Below are 18,734 nucleotides of genomic sequence, written 5' to 3' on the forward strand. Positions count from 1 at the left end.
CCCTAAGCATATCAAAATACATTCCAATTTCAATCCAAATTTATACCAGGAAAAAAATAAAAGCCAGCAATTCTCTCATCCCTATTTGATGAGATGAAGTAAACACAAGTTAAAAGCCTAAGTAGTGCCTCTGATCTTATTCTCATTACAAATCATTATTACTAAATAAAGCTCTTTCTAATATTAACAGAGTCAATAAATATCAAAATTATTCCTATTATTTCCCTGTGAAAACAAGCATGTGCATACACATGTATAAACAGGTGTATGCACATTTATGTAATACATGCACACACAAACACTCTAAGATCTTACTACTACCACACCATTAATTTTACATTAAGTTGTTGTATATATTTTTGAAAAGGTACTAGACATCAACAATAATTCTAATTTAATGCTCTTAATATTTCGTGAGTAAACCACAAGTAGGCAACTGGTATCTTCTGAAAGCCCCACACAGACAATAAATTATCTGATATATTTTAATTTACTTTTCCCCATTCACAGCAAGTTAAAACATCAAAATATTAAGTGAGAAGGGCTATACTACGCAAGATTTTTTGCCTTCTGTTTTTGTGACCTGTATTAATATCAAGCTGAATGTACACTGTTTTTTCCCCATTACTTAGTTCTAGTCTGTATTTCCAATAAAACTTGAATTTTTTTCTTGTTTATCAACTTGAATAATCTGCTCTACCAACAAAGCCTACATTTTTGAGTTATGCAGTCTCATAGCAGACTATGGGTGTGCCTCGATCAGAAAATTATTTATAGCTGTAAATCCATTTTCTAAACACTTACTGTGGCAATGCAGCAAGACCTGCCATACAAGTTATATTATATGACTACCACAGAGAGGGGGGGAAAATAAAACACACTAAGCTAGGACTTCTGGGACACTTCAATCACCTCTTCAAAATTTATTTAAAGCACTACCTTGTAGATTTTTTTCTGTACTCAAAGATAGGAGTAGCAGCAGAAGGTAGTAAAGGTATACTGAACTCTTTTTTGTGTGTCTGTGTGAAGCATGCATATGGCAGACTAACCTGTTTCAGTAAAACTTCACAACTGCTTAGGCTCAAAGGCAGGGAATATATGATGTAGAGCACAATTTGTTTACAACTGAACATTGCTCTATGCAAACCTGCTTAAAGCTGCCCCTGTTCTACAGAATAGCCTACTTATTGTCAAATATATATGACAAGCAGCTTTTTTGCTTAATCCAAGTTATTTGTCCCACAATTATTCTCTTTAACTGCAAAAATGCACTACAAAACTGCCATTTTTGATGATCAACTTCATTTGCAAATTGCAATAGTCATTCATCTCAAATCTCCATTACTACTGAATTATCCATTCACTTCTACTTTATTGCTTCCTTCTCAAGTACCAGAGCTAATAGAAGGGGGTGAAAAATCCACCTTTCCTGCTTTTATGCTATGACAAAACTATTAGAAGCACCACCTATTTCTACCTAATAGCCGGGGTAATTTTCTTTTCAATAACTAAAGAATAAAAATATAAAAGCCAAAAAAACACCCGAAGTCTGTCTTCTCTCCAATACTGTTTCCAGTTAGCTGGATGTATACTTGAAGTCTATCAAGCTGGTAGTAAGAAAAAAAAATCCAAAGTTTAATATTGTTATTAAAGTGTGAATATTTACAGGATAAGACTATTCATTTATTTTATGCAGATGTTAAAAGCCACTCTTAGCCACTTTCACAGAATTAAACACAGGATATTGTTACAAATGCTTATATTACCCTTAGCATCCAGCTTTGAACACTTTTTGAACTGTCAGATTTGATCCACCACGCCTTTGTTAATTTTCTCATCTCAGAAAGCCTTCTACTTCTAAATGAAATTATTACTAATGCTGACATAAATAAGGCAGCCTAAGAATATCTTCATAGGACCATATTCAATCATATCCTCCCAAGTTTGTCTGCCTCTCATCACTATCTTGGTCAATTAAAAAAGTAACTTTAGGAACTTCAGTATTTGTAACATTGATGTAAACTAGTAGCATACAATATATGTATGGAGATACATTCACTGAAGACATAGATTGAAGACTGAAGACATTTCACTGAAGACATTTTATATGAAACACCACTATCCTTTACATTCAGAGCCTGACCAAACCATTTTCAGAACTGTTTCCTTAAGACACACATGACAATTTAAAATACATCTCCAGACCTATCTCCTATTTTTTTTTTAATTTTTGTACTGAATTTTAAAATGAGGAATATTTACATTGTCCCAGAAACCACAGTGGCTACTGTCACAAGGCTGATCTAAGAATTAGGGAAAAGAATTGGGGAAAAAAAACAACAAGAAAACAAAACAAAAAGCACACCATAAAGCCCTCTGTGCTCTCTCTACCTTGTCAGTCTCTATTTCACTATTGAACAATTAGTCTTCATACAACAACCAGCAGGATTAGACAACATCAGTTTACACTCAGCTGAGGATAGGATTTTTTTTTTTTAAACACCATCAGAACTGACCAAACAAATTAAAGAGAATGAAAAATACTAATCTAGCACAGAACCCTGAAGAACATAGAAGATTCAAAATATAGGAATCAAAGCAGTTCACACTTCATAATACAGCTGAAAAGCAATGAGGGTGCTGAGTTTAAGGACAGTAAATGCTTGAGCTAAATAAAACTGAGCTAAAAGAATAAATAAAAACAATTAAGTAGCTAAACATCGACATGTAACATTAACCACTAATCACCAAAGATGTTCTGTGTTTGCAAGACTGCTGTATTTTTACTTTGAAAAAGAGTTACCTTAAAATCAGTACAAAGCTAACAAGCCAAATAACATTAATTTAAAACTAAATTGAAATAGTATTTTCCACTTAAAAGGGAGGAGCAGTTTATTTGCTCTTCAAGTGAAATATTGCAGAACTGGAAGTGCTGTCACCCAAACACATGTTGTCACACTTTCAAAAGAGACAGATCCAGTCTTTCAGAACTAACGCTTAAATGCCAAAGACCACAAATGTTATTTTCTTCTAGTTTCTTACCCCCCCCCCTTTTTTTTTTTTTACACCCAAAATGAAATGTAATGGCAATAAACAACTGTCTTACTCCTCCAGAAGACACTGATATTCTTATTTTCTTCTACATATGAGGACCACAGCATTAGCATGGTAAAAAAAACAACAAAAATACCAAGCAAGTGCACTGCCCCTTGAATACAACACAAACATCATCTAATATTCTCTGCTCAACACACAAAAGTAAGATTCCCAGACTCTGCTGAAGAGCTAATTTCTTCTTCATTGCTCTGTCCTGATAAGCCACTTAAGAACCAAATGGAGTATTTATATAGAAAAGTTCAATAGACAGTACCTTGAAATGTAAGAATGTGCATCTACGATGTTCATACCACTCAGCATAAGATGAAAGGCTTCTGAAAAACAGCAGCAGATTTCCGTGTTCTTCAGTGCTGCAAAAGAAAAATATATTATTTATCCCAAACAGTGCTAGTCAGAAGTATCAATTCTATAGCCTAAAATTTGCAATTTTAACTTTAAGAATTTGCGACTAGTATTGTTTGATTTTTGAAGCCAGAATTCACCAAAAAAAAAATAATGACGGGAAAAATATGTATTTACAAAAAAAAGAACTATGTGCCTTAAAATCCTCAAAACGTAAGCACCTACAAAATTAGTCATGTATGTAATATGTGATAACTCAGTAAAGTAGTCCTCCTATAAAATCTTAGTGTAACTTTATGCTTGTTCATCTAATACTCTTCTTTCTGAATAAATTCCAAGGTATCGTGTAGAAAAACAGTAACCTGAAAAACTGGTAAGATTAACCAAATTACATTATTAGGTACTGAATGGTCCTGTGATATTTGTTCTAATCAACCAAATCTTTGCATGCCATTTATTATTGGCCTCTGCCTGCATGATATTCAGCTTTTCAAAATTAACCTTGAAATATAGAAAGCAAGAAAGTCTGCTCATTAGATGATGCATGGCGAATTTGATTTAGAAATAACTGTTGATATACAGTTAAATCTTGAGTCATCTCCCATTAAGGAAAATAGTGATATTTTCAATAATCAGTGCAGTAGGGCAGGATGGAGAAAATAGATGCAGATAAATCCATGACTGAGAAATGGACTACAGAGATATTGGTGCCAGGCACTTTCTAAGCAGAGACTAATTAATTTGGATGGAGCAAGCTGATTCTGGCAGAACTCCCCTCGGTATTTCTGCAGTTTTGGACTCTCGCGTGATTTAACAGTTCATCTAATGAGCATGGATATATGTGGATACAACATGGCTTTATTCATTCAAATGATCCCATGCTTGCACTAAATTCTCTTGAAACCTGATGTTCTACAAAGAGCAGTGCAAAGACATCTTTGCTAGATGTTCAAATAGCCAGAATGGATTCAGCAGTGCTTACAGTCTATATTATAAGACCACCAAATGCTGTTTTGGCAAAGTAATATTTCGACAGCAACATGCTACTGCAAATAATTAGTTTTTCACCTATAAAGCCTCTGGAAAGAGAGATAGCAGCAGTAGTCATTTTACTTTCTAGCATGTCTGAGGAATTTTCAATACAGGAGACAAAGCATACAAGAATTAAAGAAAAGACCCTATTGCTTTGGCTTTGCCATTTTCAGAGTAATTTCAACAGCATCAAGTGCAAATGTTCATGTACAATGATTCCATGCTTAGTATGAGTTTTTTCCATTTCTGCTGACCATAGCTACCAAACAGAAGCAGCTTTTCCACTTCAATGACTAGCACTGAAGTTATTTCTTTTTGTTATACCTTTACTGCTACATCCTCCAGCAAAACTGTGTTAGTCTGTATGGCAACTAAGATGCATATAAGCAAAATGGTTTTGGTAGGACACCGTTACACATTCCCTCTGAAACAGCCCAGAAAGACAGTCAAAAAGAAATCAGTAATGTGCAAAAACTTGCCTCAGAACAACCAGAATCAGAACCAACTGGATTAAGATCTGAACACTTACGGTAGGTGCCATCACACAAGTAGAGAGTTTGTGGTAATCAGGAACCTGAACAGACCTTTTTACCCTTTTTATTGTTAACAAAGCGAAGGCGACCATTAGAGCTGAAAAGCTGTACACATGCTTTAATCCAAAGAGAAAATATAATAATGCAACCACTTTACAAGGAATAATTGTACTTTGTACTAACGACAAACTAGTGAAAATAGGTGGGGAGCTGGTTTGGAGAGCAGATGAGGTGGAGGTGTTTGTCTTGTGATAAAAACCATTACTCTTCAAATTTCTAGTAATATAAAGGAAAAAGAAGGGAAAGGAAGGAATATAGGAAGACAGAAATTGCTGAATCACCAACCATCCATCCTGCGTGGTCAGGGTGGTGGGAAGGAGGAGGGAACACTCAAAGAATGTGCAGTTTTGACTAAAGAATCATGGCAAGAATGCAATATTCCCCAAAAGCTAACAAAAGCTGAGTTTCTGAACACCCGAAGCAAGAAGATTCTTTAATCATAAGGATGAAAAGCTTCACATCATCATTCATGTGAAGCCACGGTAGATAAAACAGAATATTAGTCATTGTCAAATCATACTTGTCAAGCGCTGCTTTGAAAATAAAGGTTTATTTCAGTTGCCAGTATAGGATTTTACAAATCTTGCTTGGGAACAACTTAGAAATACCTGACAGACACTGGGAGTATTTCAGAAAGTTACAGAGAACTAAATGCAGGTAATAGATAGTTTATGTGTAAGATCGTCTTCTAATACCTTTCTTGTTTGAGATAGGTTATTCTTTTTTGATTTTCGGAATAGCTGAGAGCAGAAACCTGAAGCCCTTCGCAGAATGGTTGCAAGCTGAGTCATTTCAGCAATTCAGGGGAGAGCTTCGCCTCAGATCCAGCTTTACTTAATATACAGGAACAGCAATGTGCTACACAAACACACTGGAAAAAATGTGATGTTCATTCAGACACTGAAAACATAAAAGAAAAGCCAAACAAGTTTTATCCTAGCCTGGAAAGAACAACATCATTAAAAGGAAGTTACCAAAGTAGTCCCAACTGCCAGCAAAACCAGGCCAAGACAAAAAATGCTGGCAGTACAGGCAAAATTGAGTCCCTGGAAGGAAGTAGACAAATACTGATTTACAATAGCTGACTAGCTATGTGTTCTGGACAGGCTTGTCTTTTTTTTTTTTTTTTTTTTTTAAAAAAAAACACAACTCAATTATACATATAAAAATCTGTACACAGTACAGTAAAAATCTAGACTTAGTAACAACTGCCCACATCTCGCTGTCTAGTGAACATGATTCTACACATAAAGCAATATGCCTTTTAAGACTACATACATGGAAAGAGGTGAAATAGAAGGTTGTAATAAGCTACATACTTAATATGTGTTTTTAAAAAGACAGTTCTGATGGAATATCCACTTTTATGCAATTTAAAGGAGGTCACAAACCTTGTGACATTACTTTAACATGATGTTCTTTGTTTTTATTTCCTTTCTCCTCTCAGATTCATCTTTCAGCAATATAGATGAAAATTTTCAAGGCTAGATCTTCTAGCAGAGAAAGATGGTTTTGGCTAACGAGTTTAAACAGCCAGTTTCAAATGTGAAAAACAGCCTACAAAACATATAGATATATTCCTGAGAGGGACGGACTACAACAAATATTAAAGCTGTCACTAGCAGACTTCAATTGATGCAAAACAAAGCACAACTACATACATACATAGGAAATACAAAGATGCATTAAACATGTAAAGAGGGATACAAAATGGTTAAGGTAACAAGAGGAAATTACAGTTTTGAAAGAAGCAAGGATTTCTGCTTCTCAGCTCCTGAGTTTGAAAGTCATTAGGCAACAAGGTCCTCTCCATTTATTATCTTCTGATAAATGACTTTCTAACAGTACTGTTAATCTCCAATTTAAGAATGAAAAACATAATACAGCATGCCCACCTTTGCCACACAACGACAATGTTGAATGGTACAAAAAAATGATCATGCACCAAAGTTTCTTGGATCAAACAGACCATGTATCTGAGGTGAAGGAGAACTAAGTAGTAAATTAGTTATGCACTGTTTCAAAATAGGCAGTTTTTAAAAAAAAATGTGGGACATGATGTATGTATAGGACCAGTTATGCCTAAGTATATACTCCTCTTAGGTAAATTTAACCAGCCCTGTATCTGGATTTGGTACTTGGGAGGAAGAGGGGGGATCTGTACTGGCATGAACAGATACAAGTAACATAATTGCTTTTCTTACCTTGTTAAGGGAGCCAAGAGTCTGCATATGAGCACTGTTTCAATTAACTTTCTGATAGCTTTTCAACTACTCATAAACAAACAAACAAAACTGTGTCTAGAACAAGTAAATTCCTAAATTAGCCTTAATTCCTAATGCTAAAGCCAACTACCACAAATTCTATAATACCAAGAACACTTTCAAAATAATATAACAAGGTATTATGACAGTGCATGTTAAAGCCACTTTTTGGAAAGAATTAAGCAATACAAAATGTCACCAGATTTAAAAAATAATAATAATCCACTAGGAGCAGAAAACACTGATCTTCAAAGCCAACATCCATTTAACAGAGAAGTTATCCAAAAACAGCAAATAGCTTTTTCAGGCTGAGATTTAGCTATGAATCAGGTTAAAATCACATGCCCTTCATCTGAACAGCATTTCCCTTTTACTAAATAACAACTTCAACAAAACACAAAAGTATACAAGAAGCTTAAATGTTATGACACTATTCAAAGCTCCATAAGTTATTTTAAGACAGGAAACCTATTTTAACTCAGAGCAGCATACAAGACTTCTTGCATTAGGGTATGAAACCAAGGAATGACTCTTACAGCTGTGGGAAGAATTCATGCTTCACCTCCCTTCCAAGAGACCTAGCCCATGCAGCGTTTAATATAATGCAGACCTTTCACAAATCCTTCACTCTGACTGATAAATTCTAATTAATAAAACAGCAGATTTTAAATTGTCTAGAAACCCCTCCTATTTAAGTAATCTATGCATTAGTTGATCTCCCATTACTTGTTGGGCTAGTTCAGTCAAAAAGAATAGGAAAAAAAATGGGAACAGCATTTTTCATAGACATTGTGGTCCTCAGCACTATTAAAGTTTAACATCAGTGATAACTGGAGCAAAGGGAACTTGAGCAAAATTCAAAAATACAGTGTTGTGATTCCATCTGCATACACCTTTTACTGTCACAGTATATTTAAGAAATGGTACACCTTTTAAAAAAAAGTATTACATATTCCAGCAGTAGCAGTTTGACATTAAACTGTTGAATTTTGCTTCTTCTAAAAACATGTTGCTCAAGTGCTTTAGTATTCCCATTTTCTTCCAAAGCATTTAAAAAGCAGCATGAGCTTGGGAATTACAATTGACCGCCAAGTTTTTAACTCCAGTGCTATTAAAGACCCTTTTCAATCATACATTATGAAAAATGTAACAAAACAAAAAAAGAATGCTGAAGATTTAAAAACACGAGCCACCAGAGAAAACAGAACAGGGAACGACAATGGATTTGTCCAGGCTGGGCCACAGAGGTAAAAGAAGGAAACAATGTGGTGGGGAGACTGAAAAAGAACAACACCAGATTCAGCTGGTCAAGAAATGGAAGAAGAGGGAGGGAAGGTCTGGGAATCCAGATCCTAAGAGCAACTAGGAGAGTGAAGAATAAAGGACTAGTTGGGAAAAGCCTGAAACTGGACATGGAAAAGAGGGGATTGGGAATTACGGTAAGAAATCAGAACTAGCTAAAGAAGAGATTGAAAAAACAATAAAGGGATATGGCATAATCAGAATAAGTCAAAACAGACATTGCCAACATCAACCCCACTCTGGCCACATATTTTCTGCTTTAGATCAGTAATAAATACAATTTATTTTTATACGCTACATTTATACATTATTATGAATTACTTTTTCAACTAAATGGCTTTATCAGTCTTATTTGCCTTGTGGATTCATGAATTTACACACTGGCATGAGAACCACATAGTACATGCAAATCAAAGCTGAAGAGAAAGCAGAACTGCTTTCTTTACTGATGGCCAAGTCTTAATTCATCTTATAACACTCATGAAAACATGTTTACTTATGAATACCGGCATGACATGGAAAAAGACCAGGGTAGTGAAGAGAGAGGGACAAAACACGAGTGCTCAAGCTAAGATGAAATAAAGTCTGCCACTGTTTCAACACATTAATTTCCAGTGTAACTGTCAAGTCCCAAGACAACTCTGCTGTCAAAAAATATGCATAAAAAAACAGAGTAATTTCCTCTTCTAAATCCTGCTACTTGAGTGCAGTCAACTAATATTCTTAGTCATAACGCTAGCTTTAGTAGATTTGCATGGAAATTCCAGAGCTTCTTACCAAAAACTCAGCTGTCAGTACAGACTAATGAAGCCTGAGGTAACTTAATAGACATTTTTTCCTCCCCTATCCATTTACCTTCCCTTTCCCTTCTCAAGTCTGAAAAATAATATAAAACAGAAGAAGTCACTTAAAGAACACATCAAGTTTGCAGCTGACACCAAGCTGAGTGGTGCAGCTGACTCTTCAGAGGGAAGGGCTGCCATCCATAGGGATCTTCACAGGCTTGGGAACATTTGCGAACCTCATGAAGTTCAACAAGGTCAAGTAAAAGTTCCTGCACCTGGGTCAGGGCAATTCAAAACACCAGTAAAGACTGGCTGACAAATGGATGGAGAGCAACCACACAGAGAAGGACTTAGGACTGGTAGATGAAAAGTTTGATGTGACCCAGCAATGAGTGCTTGCAGTCCAGAAAGCCGATCATACCCTGCACTGCAAAGGAAGTGTGATCAGCAAGTTGAGGGCAGTGATTCTCCCCCTCTACTCTGCTCTTGTGAGACCCCACCTGCAGTACTGTGTTCAGCTCAGAGGCCCCCAACGTAAGGCAGCCAGGGGCCTGTTGGAGCAAGTCCAGAGAAGGACTGTGAGGATGACCAGAGGGCTGGAACACCTCTCCTATGAAGACAGGCTAGAGAGCTGCGGTTGTTCAGCCTGAAAAAGAGAAGGCTGTGTAGATGCTTTACGCCTTCCAGTATCTAAGGGGTGCCTACAAGAAAGCTTGGGAGGGACTCTGTCAGGGAGTGCAGACAGGACAAGGGGTAACTAAAAGAGGGTAGATTTAGATTAGATATTTGGAAGAAATTCTTCACTCTGAGGGTGGTGAGGCCCTGGCCCAGGCTACCCAGAGAAGTTGTGGGTGCCCCATCCCTGGCAGTGCCTAAGGCCAGGCTGGATGGTGCTGGGGGCAACCTGGGCTGGGGGGAGGTGTCCCTGTCCATGGTGGGGGGTTGGATTTGGATGATTAAGTTCCCTTCCAACTCAAACCAATCTATAACGATTCTATGAAATAATAGATTTGTTCCCAGCATAGTTTGCCAGCAGATTTCACAGTGGAATACTAGAGACAAATCATTTGATCATTATTCATCCCGCATACCAAAAGCTGACATCCTCCAGAAAATAATCAAGAGTAGCATGCAGTCATGCGCTTGAGTTTTAGCGCTTGTTTTCTTAAGCCATTGTGCAAATGCACTACTCCAAATTTTTAAATTATTTCCTACCTTTTTATTTTCTTACATAATATCAGTGAAAAAAAATCCAGATATAAAGATGAGAAATGGGACATCGAGCAGAGAATTAGTAGCAGGCAAGTACTGGAGAGGGGCTCTGTATTACACTTTAGCCATTCCTCATCCAAGTTTAGCTGTCATTGCACATCTGCAACTCATATACACATCTGAGTAACAGATAACTTCATGATTACGTTAATGAAAATGCTCTGAGATTAGCTTGTTGTATCTTTATCTGAACCAAACAATTACAAACAGCTAAAACATATTACAACCCAGAACCTGTTTCTGTTTAACATGAATTCCTACCAGCCCTTTCAGACCTTAAAAATGATGTTCATTTCATCTTCTCTCCAGAAGGATACAGAGTAGGGCTTGGAAGTGTTCATGTTGGGCTAACAGTACATTACCAAGCAAAGAAACTGACTGCAAGCAATTTTCATCAAAATTTGGTATTGCCTTTAGTATCAGATATCCCATACAGTAAGTCTCCTTAAAGAAAAAACTCCACCTTACCTGGACACAAACTTGCTTAAGTCTGAATGTTCTCCAGATTCCATTATAATGCTGAGATCAGTAATAACAGCAGACACATTCTCTTTGTTCTGGATTGGAGAAAGAATAATGCGGTATTTTAGAATTTTCTCTACCAAGGAAAAGAATGTATTTATATATAAAATATACAAAAATATATACAAATGCTTCTAAACACAAAAATACTCAAAACAACATTTTTAAAAATACATCCTATTTCTGTGATTTTTTTTTTTTCCATTTCAACAATATCAGTATCATTCAGACAGCAAGGCTTTTGGAATAACACCTCAACTACTCAGCACAGAGAACACACATGTATAAAAGAAGACTTATTTATAAGAGGTTTATCTACTTCCTTCCATGCCATTTCCATTTCTTTAAGGTTCTTCATATTTTCCAGCACAACACCTTCCTAGCTGTCACATAAACCAGAAAACTCAAGTATAATGTTTCATCTGGAAAACATATTAATGCTATCCTAAATTAAAAAAAAATAACAAACACCAATACTCAGGGATACGTACATTATAATAAAATTAAAATGTTTCCAAATTAAAATACCTAACAGCATATAAAAAAACATTCAGAAAAGAAGATCATATAGTAATGAAGCCAAAATAATTATTTTTTTCTACACATTCTTAAACACGGAGGTAAATGTTAGATAACAGTGAATGAAAAGGCTTAAAATAATGGCTTGAAAACCATAGCAAATATTTCACTTCATCCTAGAGACTTTGTACTTTTTCTTATTCCCAGTCACTACAAAGGAATGGCAACAGAGAAAATTAAATGGATAAACTGAAGGCAAACGCAAACATACCGCAGCAATCCCTAGTGCAGGTTGGACAGAAGCACTGCTAACACTGCCATCAGTAAAGATGGAAAAAGCAAGCCAAGACACTACAAAGTTTAGTGGTTTGAGCAAGTAACTTCAGAAAAAAAATAAATTTAGAGCAAAAGGTTCAATGTATGCATGGAGCTGTAGAGAAGCTGGTAGCAGCTATAAGCTAATATGCTACCCTCTAAGAAGATTGGTTTTCCAGGAAATGGGTTATTAACATATGCCAAGATGCCATCTAGGGGTCAAATAAAAACATTTAATTGTAAAGTTCTTGAGAAGAAAGCAATTCTTGAATGATTCCTTTCTCAATAGTTTTAGACTTGTTTGAGCAGATTTTCAAGCTAATTGTACATGTCCTCTAATAATACCCAACAACAGTTGGAGTGGAAATAATAAATAAATGCTTTTACATTAAACTGCTTTCTTCATCCACATTTTGACCTTCATAAGCATCTATCTCTGCATAAGAGTGAACAGATAAGCTTGCACTCCAAGCTGGCAAAACACTAGCCAGCTTTGACATATAAGCTATATGCTAGTCTGATGCTGTACCAAAACCAAAGAACCAGATAAGATGCAGAATATGTCAGGCAGTGAGTGACCAATACTACATTAATGATCATCTTCAATCGCTGAAAGCTAGCCACAGGGAACTCAACTCAGATCTGTCTGTTCCTCTGTACAATTGTAGCCTGGAATACAGCTTTTAGCATGAATGACATTTAACACTATCTAGAAATAAAATTAGAGATAATTATCAGAACAATTCGTTACTGTATACCAATTGGCTTAGTTTAAGATGCTATGGAGCTGACTATGGCAACTTTACTAGATTAAACAAATCAAGCTGATGGTGCGAAGAAAAATGTTTTCCTTGTTGCATACCAACGTATTTGTTGTCTACTGAGCATTTCCCAAAAAGCTGTTTTCTTTTATTTCTCAAAATGGGTAAAACTAGCTGCAACTTTACATTACCTTGCCCATGCTGATCTCAGTACAGGTTACTTTAAATACAACTGTTAATGCTGTATATTAGAATAGACATGCATACTTCTCTGTTTTAATATGCAAGAAGCCTGAGGCACCAAAAAACAAATAGTTTCCAGGCCTTATTAGTCTGGCCTCAAGTCATAACATTTCTGAGGGCTTTGGAGGCAGACTCCTGCATCCACAGAAGACCCACTGACTTCACTGTAGGATGATCTGCACAGTATATGAAGTCTGTGGCAACTGAGATAACGTGCCTCTACTTCTACACGACAGAAATAGCCGACTAGAACTACACAAAGTTTGAATTGAATTGCTCACAATCTGTAGGTGAGCTATGCTTTTTCATTATAATGAAATTGGAGATTGTAATCTATAAGATTAGAAATATTTCTATGTATAACTTAAAAATACAACCCTTCAACTTGAATTCTAATTCTACTAAATTCTGTTAAAATCTGTTTAAGTAGTTCTAACAAAATGATAATATGGAACTGTACATTCGTGAGACAATGGGTTGTATTTTACAACTTTATCCAGATCATTATGTTAGGATTTGTACAATAGCTATAACACAGTAACATTGTAAGTAAACACAAAACCTTTAACAGCATTCAAGTCCACACACAATCTCAAAATTGTGCAAAGGAACAGAAATAAGTGTTTGAAACCATACACGTACTTCTTCACTTGTGTATATCAAACAAAATAAACCCCCCAAACCTGTCTATTATGCCACAATTAAAAAATTTACTCTGCACTGGTGTCTGCTCTTATCATTTATTTATTAATTTATTATTTTCCTGAACATGTCACCAATCCATGCCATGAAAAAGCATAAAATATTGTCAATTCTTAATGTATTAAGCTAAATTAACACATTGTACTGTATTTTAAACTGTAAGCTGCAGGTACTATGTATTTTTATTAAAGAAATTAGGTCATGCAAAAAAAAAAACCGCAATTTTTTTTTTCAGTGGAAGGTTTGTTTTTTAATACACACACACGCAGTTTTCTACACATCACCTGCTCTCTAAGAAACAAATAGCTTACTTGACTGCTGGCGTGACAAGATTTAGGCGTAAGGTAGGTAAGTATTGCCATCTAGTGGTACAGATTTAAGCACCACGAATGCACTCCTAAATCGACTAGATAGATGTCTATTCATCTGTGCTCCATTAACATAAATTTTTGAAAAACTTAAAGAAGTAGCATACAGGTGAGAAATAAACAGCAATCTAATGAAGTCCCACGACTGATGCAGGCTTTCTCCGTGCTCAAAGCCAAATTCAGTTTTACACAAACAAATGGTAAATTTTTTTCACTGGGAACACAAGATCTAAGCCATGTGTGGACTTAAGAGGTTGCAGAATAGCTTCATTCAACTGACCTCTTGCAGTTTCAAATTACACAACCCACATGTGAATATCTAAATACTCATTTCCTAAATTCACAGGGGCTTTTCTTAAACTTAGGAAGGACATTTTACATAGCAAAGCGATTGTTAACACTATCTGGTCTAAACATTCTATTTAAAAGGTACCTTTAAAGTTGAGCCATAAATCAAGTTTTCTTGAGAAGAAAATCACCTGATTATTACAAATTGGGGTAGCAGCTGATTTCTACTGTTAATCATTTTGAATTCTGTGCTAACAGATTCTGACTACAGCTTCCTTGCAGAAAATTGGTAATCATTAGTGTAAGTTCAGTACAATCTCAGTGATGTAATATCTATTCACACTAGCAAAGAGAGTAAGAACATAACCACAGTAAAAAAGTAACTGTTCAGATTTGTATTGTTTTAGCTTTTCCTCAGTTCCCTTAAGAGAGATGGGGTTTGGAATTTTCCAGTCTTCAGTTCAAGATATAAGACTACACAAGAGTTTGATAAGAATTTCATGACTGGATACAGAACCTGACCTTCAAAACTATTTTGCCTGCATGCACATGGAATCCCAAAGTTGGGTCCACCTGTTATAGAGTGAAAACAACTCACTGAAGCTTAGATTAAGGAGACACAGGCAATCATAATGACAAAATGCCAGCTGAAATTTTCAGGTGAAAAAGTAGCTATAGACATTTGTCCATTTGAAGTTTTGTTTTTTCGCTTTTTTTTTTTTTAAACATACATTGGTCATTACCTGTGTTTCAAGAAGCTGAAATTCCAATTGAAAAGGCAGAGAGTGGCAATTCCCTGATAATCTGTGCTTCTGCACTGTTCTGTTTTCATCTGTTATAAAAAAGAAAGTTAACAAGGTATCGTAATCCCATACAACATTTATTGCATTTCTTCCATTAGTCATATTTAAAGTACCAGCTGTTACTGTCAATCATACAGATTATGAAATCAAGTTAAATATGTTAAGAAAATATAACTAATTCACAGTAGTCTTTCACTTTCCCACTATGCAAAATACAGTATTTGCTCAGAAACTATTTTGTCAATAAAAGTGATTGTTTTGAAATACAATAATTTTTTTCTGCTACCATTTAAAGTGGAATTAAAACATGCAACCACATTTGTGGATGCATGAACTTAAACAGCATGCTCAGTATAGCACTAGTAACAGGCACAAAAATGCTTACTTTTTTCCAGTGTTTTCTTGGAATGACTTGTGAACTGAATACCAGTAAACTTCATTAAAAATGAGATCTCTCTCTCTAGGCTTTCAAGTTGAGCTTTCAGGTCTGATGGACATTCTTGTCCCTTAGATTCTCCCTGAAATTCTCTTTGGAATAATTTTCTAGAATTAAAGAAAAAAATAAAAGGATAAAAGATCCAGAGATAAGAACATGTTTTATCAAATCAGTACAGCAATACTGTTAAATAAAATACATTTATAATTTGTTCTGATGATTTTCAGATCAAGATCAGCTATCAGTGAGTCAAATTTCAGTTAGATCATATTACAGTAACAATAAGCAATTCTAACCTACATACCTCACATTCGCTGCCAAGTAGACACAGTCTTTCTTATAAACTGTGACATATAATTATCCACTTGGAGGGATGTACAATCAGAGTGAGCTGCGATGCCTTTAGTAGCCTAAATGGCATAGTTTATCTATGGAGTATATATTATTTAACTGATATTCTATAGTAAATATGTCCTGCTATTTAGCATATAGCTAGTCACACCTGTACATACCACTGTTTTTTGTTTTTTGTTTTTTTTTAAATATAAACACTCACTGAGCTGTTTCATTCTTTATAATGAAACACATGGCCTTTGCGGTCAACAGCTTTGCAGGGCCCACACCACAGTGTATTCGTTACTATGCTCTGACCCACTACGATTGCCTTTTTCAAAATAAATAAAAATCAGATGGAAATAAAAAAAGATAAAATATTTACTTATTATTTTTAATGATTTATCATACATGACCCATGTCCTAAATGAGATCTGCTTTATAATAGTACTGTAAAAATATCATAAGGAAAGTGCTAATATAACAACATACAGGCAAAAGCTTTACCTAAGAATTTTGACAAGGAAATTTTATTCCAACATGTGAAAACAACATACATTGATGTTAGTATCTCCTCATTAGAATAAAAGGTGGATTCCTGTTTCACATCGTCATACTTCTCAGCCAACAGTTTAATCTCTTCTTCCAGCAGCTGAATTTCATCTTCATAAACTTTATAAGTGCTGTTCTCCATTTCTCAGAATCAAAGTGCCTAGGTAAAACAAAATAAGCATATTTCTTAGGCCTCCCCCCAGAATTAATCAACATTCGAAATCAATTATTTTTATCCAAAGAATTAATTTAAACATGCAAATATAACATTAGGCAATTAATTCTCCTACCACAAAATGAAACTTCAATTACATCCTATGTCTGTTGAAAACTAAAGAATTGATACATATATTTTTTTAAATATCCTGGGTAGATTTGACAAATACAATAATGTACACCACCATAAAGAATCCTATAGAATTAAACAATCTTGTTTGCTATTGAAGATTAAACTAACATATAAGCCTTCTGTCATGGACCTGAAAACAGAATTAGGCTTAAAGGCAAGCAATAATACATGTTCTTGATACGAGAGTACTTTGTCATCAATGTAACCCTAAGGAAGCCCCATTAGAAAGATAGCAGTCTACAAGCAGACACGGTGATTTTGTTGTATTAGTTCCTCAAAAGCTTAATTCATTGAGCCCAAAGATAATTTTTAGACCAATTTCAAGACACAAATCTCTGCATAGCCTATAGATACAGAAGTTAAATCAGGAATCCAGTGTAGTCAAAGGTTTTCTTTTAGAATCTTTAACTAATCATGATTTCATCCAGTAGATTACCTGGCTATTTCAAACTTGCCATAAGAGAATATCAAACTGTCCTACAGATAGAAAGCAGTCCCAGTCAGGTGTGGAAACAGATTCCAGTTGTGACCAATTCACCTGATGAGCCACCGGATCCCATGATGAAACACCTTTGTTTCTCACAATGAGCACAGCTGTGCTTGCCACCTGGTTAAATGAAGCCCAGCTGCTCTTACGCAAGGCAATAGCATAATCTGCCTTTCATGGAAACAGTACTAAAGGGATGCAAAGAAACAAACATCTTCCTCAAATAAGACAAAACAAGTAAATACCATTAAGGGAAAGAAACACCTTGAGATTAGCACACTAGTTTAGACATGATGCATTCAAAGGACTGCAGAAAACATTACACAATGTGATACTGATGCATTAGAGCTTTCGATAGGAAAAAAAAAATAAACTAGCTTTATTTTGTGCATTTGCACATAACCACTGATGTATTTGAATGCAACCACGCTAACGTGGCTCAATAAACAGGGATGAGGTGAAAATGGGATTTTGTTGCTTTACTTTGTAAGAAACAGCATCTCAATAACATATATATGAAAACATTCAAAACAAGTTTTGCATTAAAAGCTTATTTAGTTAACAAAGAAAATACATTAAGTTAAAGAATCACAGGGAGTGCCTAGTCGTGACTTCCTCTGAAGTTTTAAAACAAACTTGTGCAACCTATGACAACAAACAAGATCAGGAGGGACAAGAAACAGAAGTTCTCCGTATTTTAACACGTCTTCGGGTTGTTGTTTTGTTGTTGTTGATGTTGCTATTTTTGTGGCTTTGCTTGTTTTAAATAGAACACGTTGACAAACGGCGTGGCTGTAACAAAGAGAACCTTGGGGGGGGGGGGGGGGGGGGCGGGAAGTTGCTATAGCCCAAACTTCACCGTGTCAGCTAACTCCTTTTTCAACAAACGGGTGGCCGTTGTAAAACCAGCAACAAAACCCACGCGCTGCCGGCAGCTACTTTAACATCTCAGCCGAGTGCCGCAGAGCCCAGGAGCACTCACAAGTTCAAAGAGCATCACCTCCGGGAGAAAGCAAGCCCTTACTTCTAACCAAACGAGACATACCTGTGACGGCAGAACTATCGTTTCTCCTCGTCCCGAGCGTGTACCCGCGGGTTAAGGACAAACCCTTCAGGCTTTCGCCCACCTGTCCGCGCGAGGCTCCCCCCGCGCGCGCCGCGCCTTCGAACTGCGCGCCCAGCCCGCCCCACCGCGGCACCGGGCGCTACCACTGCTGCTGCCGGAGAGGGGGGAGCCAGCCGCAGCGCCGGGCTTTCGTTGCGTCCTTGAGGAACAGCAAAGCCGCTGGAAGGGCAGCTACTGAGGTCGCTGTTTGAGATGCGTAGTAACGGCATTGCTGATGTGGCTA

General features: G+C 36.2%; 1 protein-coding gene across 4 annotated transcripts in view; it reads right to left on the minus strand.

The window, feature by feature from the left end:
- Positions 1-18,589, minus strand: part of CENPP (centromere protein P) — a 138,043-nt gene extending 119,454 nt beyond the window's left edge. For all 4 annotated transcript variants that reach the window (XM_050712887.1, XM_050712885.1, XM_050712888.1 and 1 more), the window contains exons 1-6: positions 18,431-18,589; positions 16,555-16,709; positions 15,614-15,771; positions 15,169-15,257; positions 11,176-11,264; positions 3,371-3,467 (exon numbers count right to left, since the gene is read on the minus strand). In XM_050712887.1, coding sequence (XP_050568844.1) covers positions 3,371-3,467; positions 11,176-11,264; positions 15,169-15,257; positions 15,614-15,771; positions 16,555-16,691 — 570 coding nt within the window. In that variant the 5' untranslated portion in view covers positions 16,692-16,709; positions 18,431-18,589. The remainder of the gene's footprint in view (positions 1-3,370; positions 3,468-11,175; positions 11,265-15,168; positions 15,258-15,613; positions 15,772-16,554; positions 16,710-18,430) is intronic.
- Positions 18,590-18,734: the final 145 nt, after the last annotated feature.

Source organism: Cygnus atratus, chromosome 10 (assembly GCF_013377495.2).
Source record: "Cygnus atratus isolate AKBS03 ecotype Queensland, Australia chromosome 10, CAtr_DNAZoo_HiC_assembly, whole genome shotgun sequence".
NCBI classification, from domain to species: domain Eukaryota; kingdom Metazoa; phylum Chordata; class Aves; order Anseriformes; family Anatidae; genus Cygnus; species Cygnus atratus.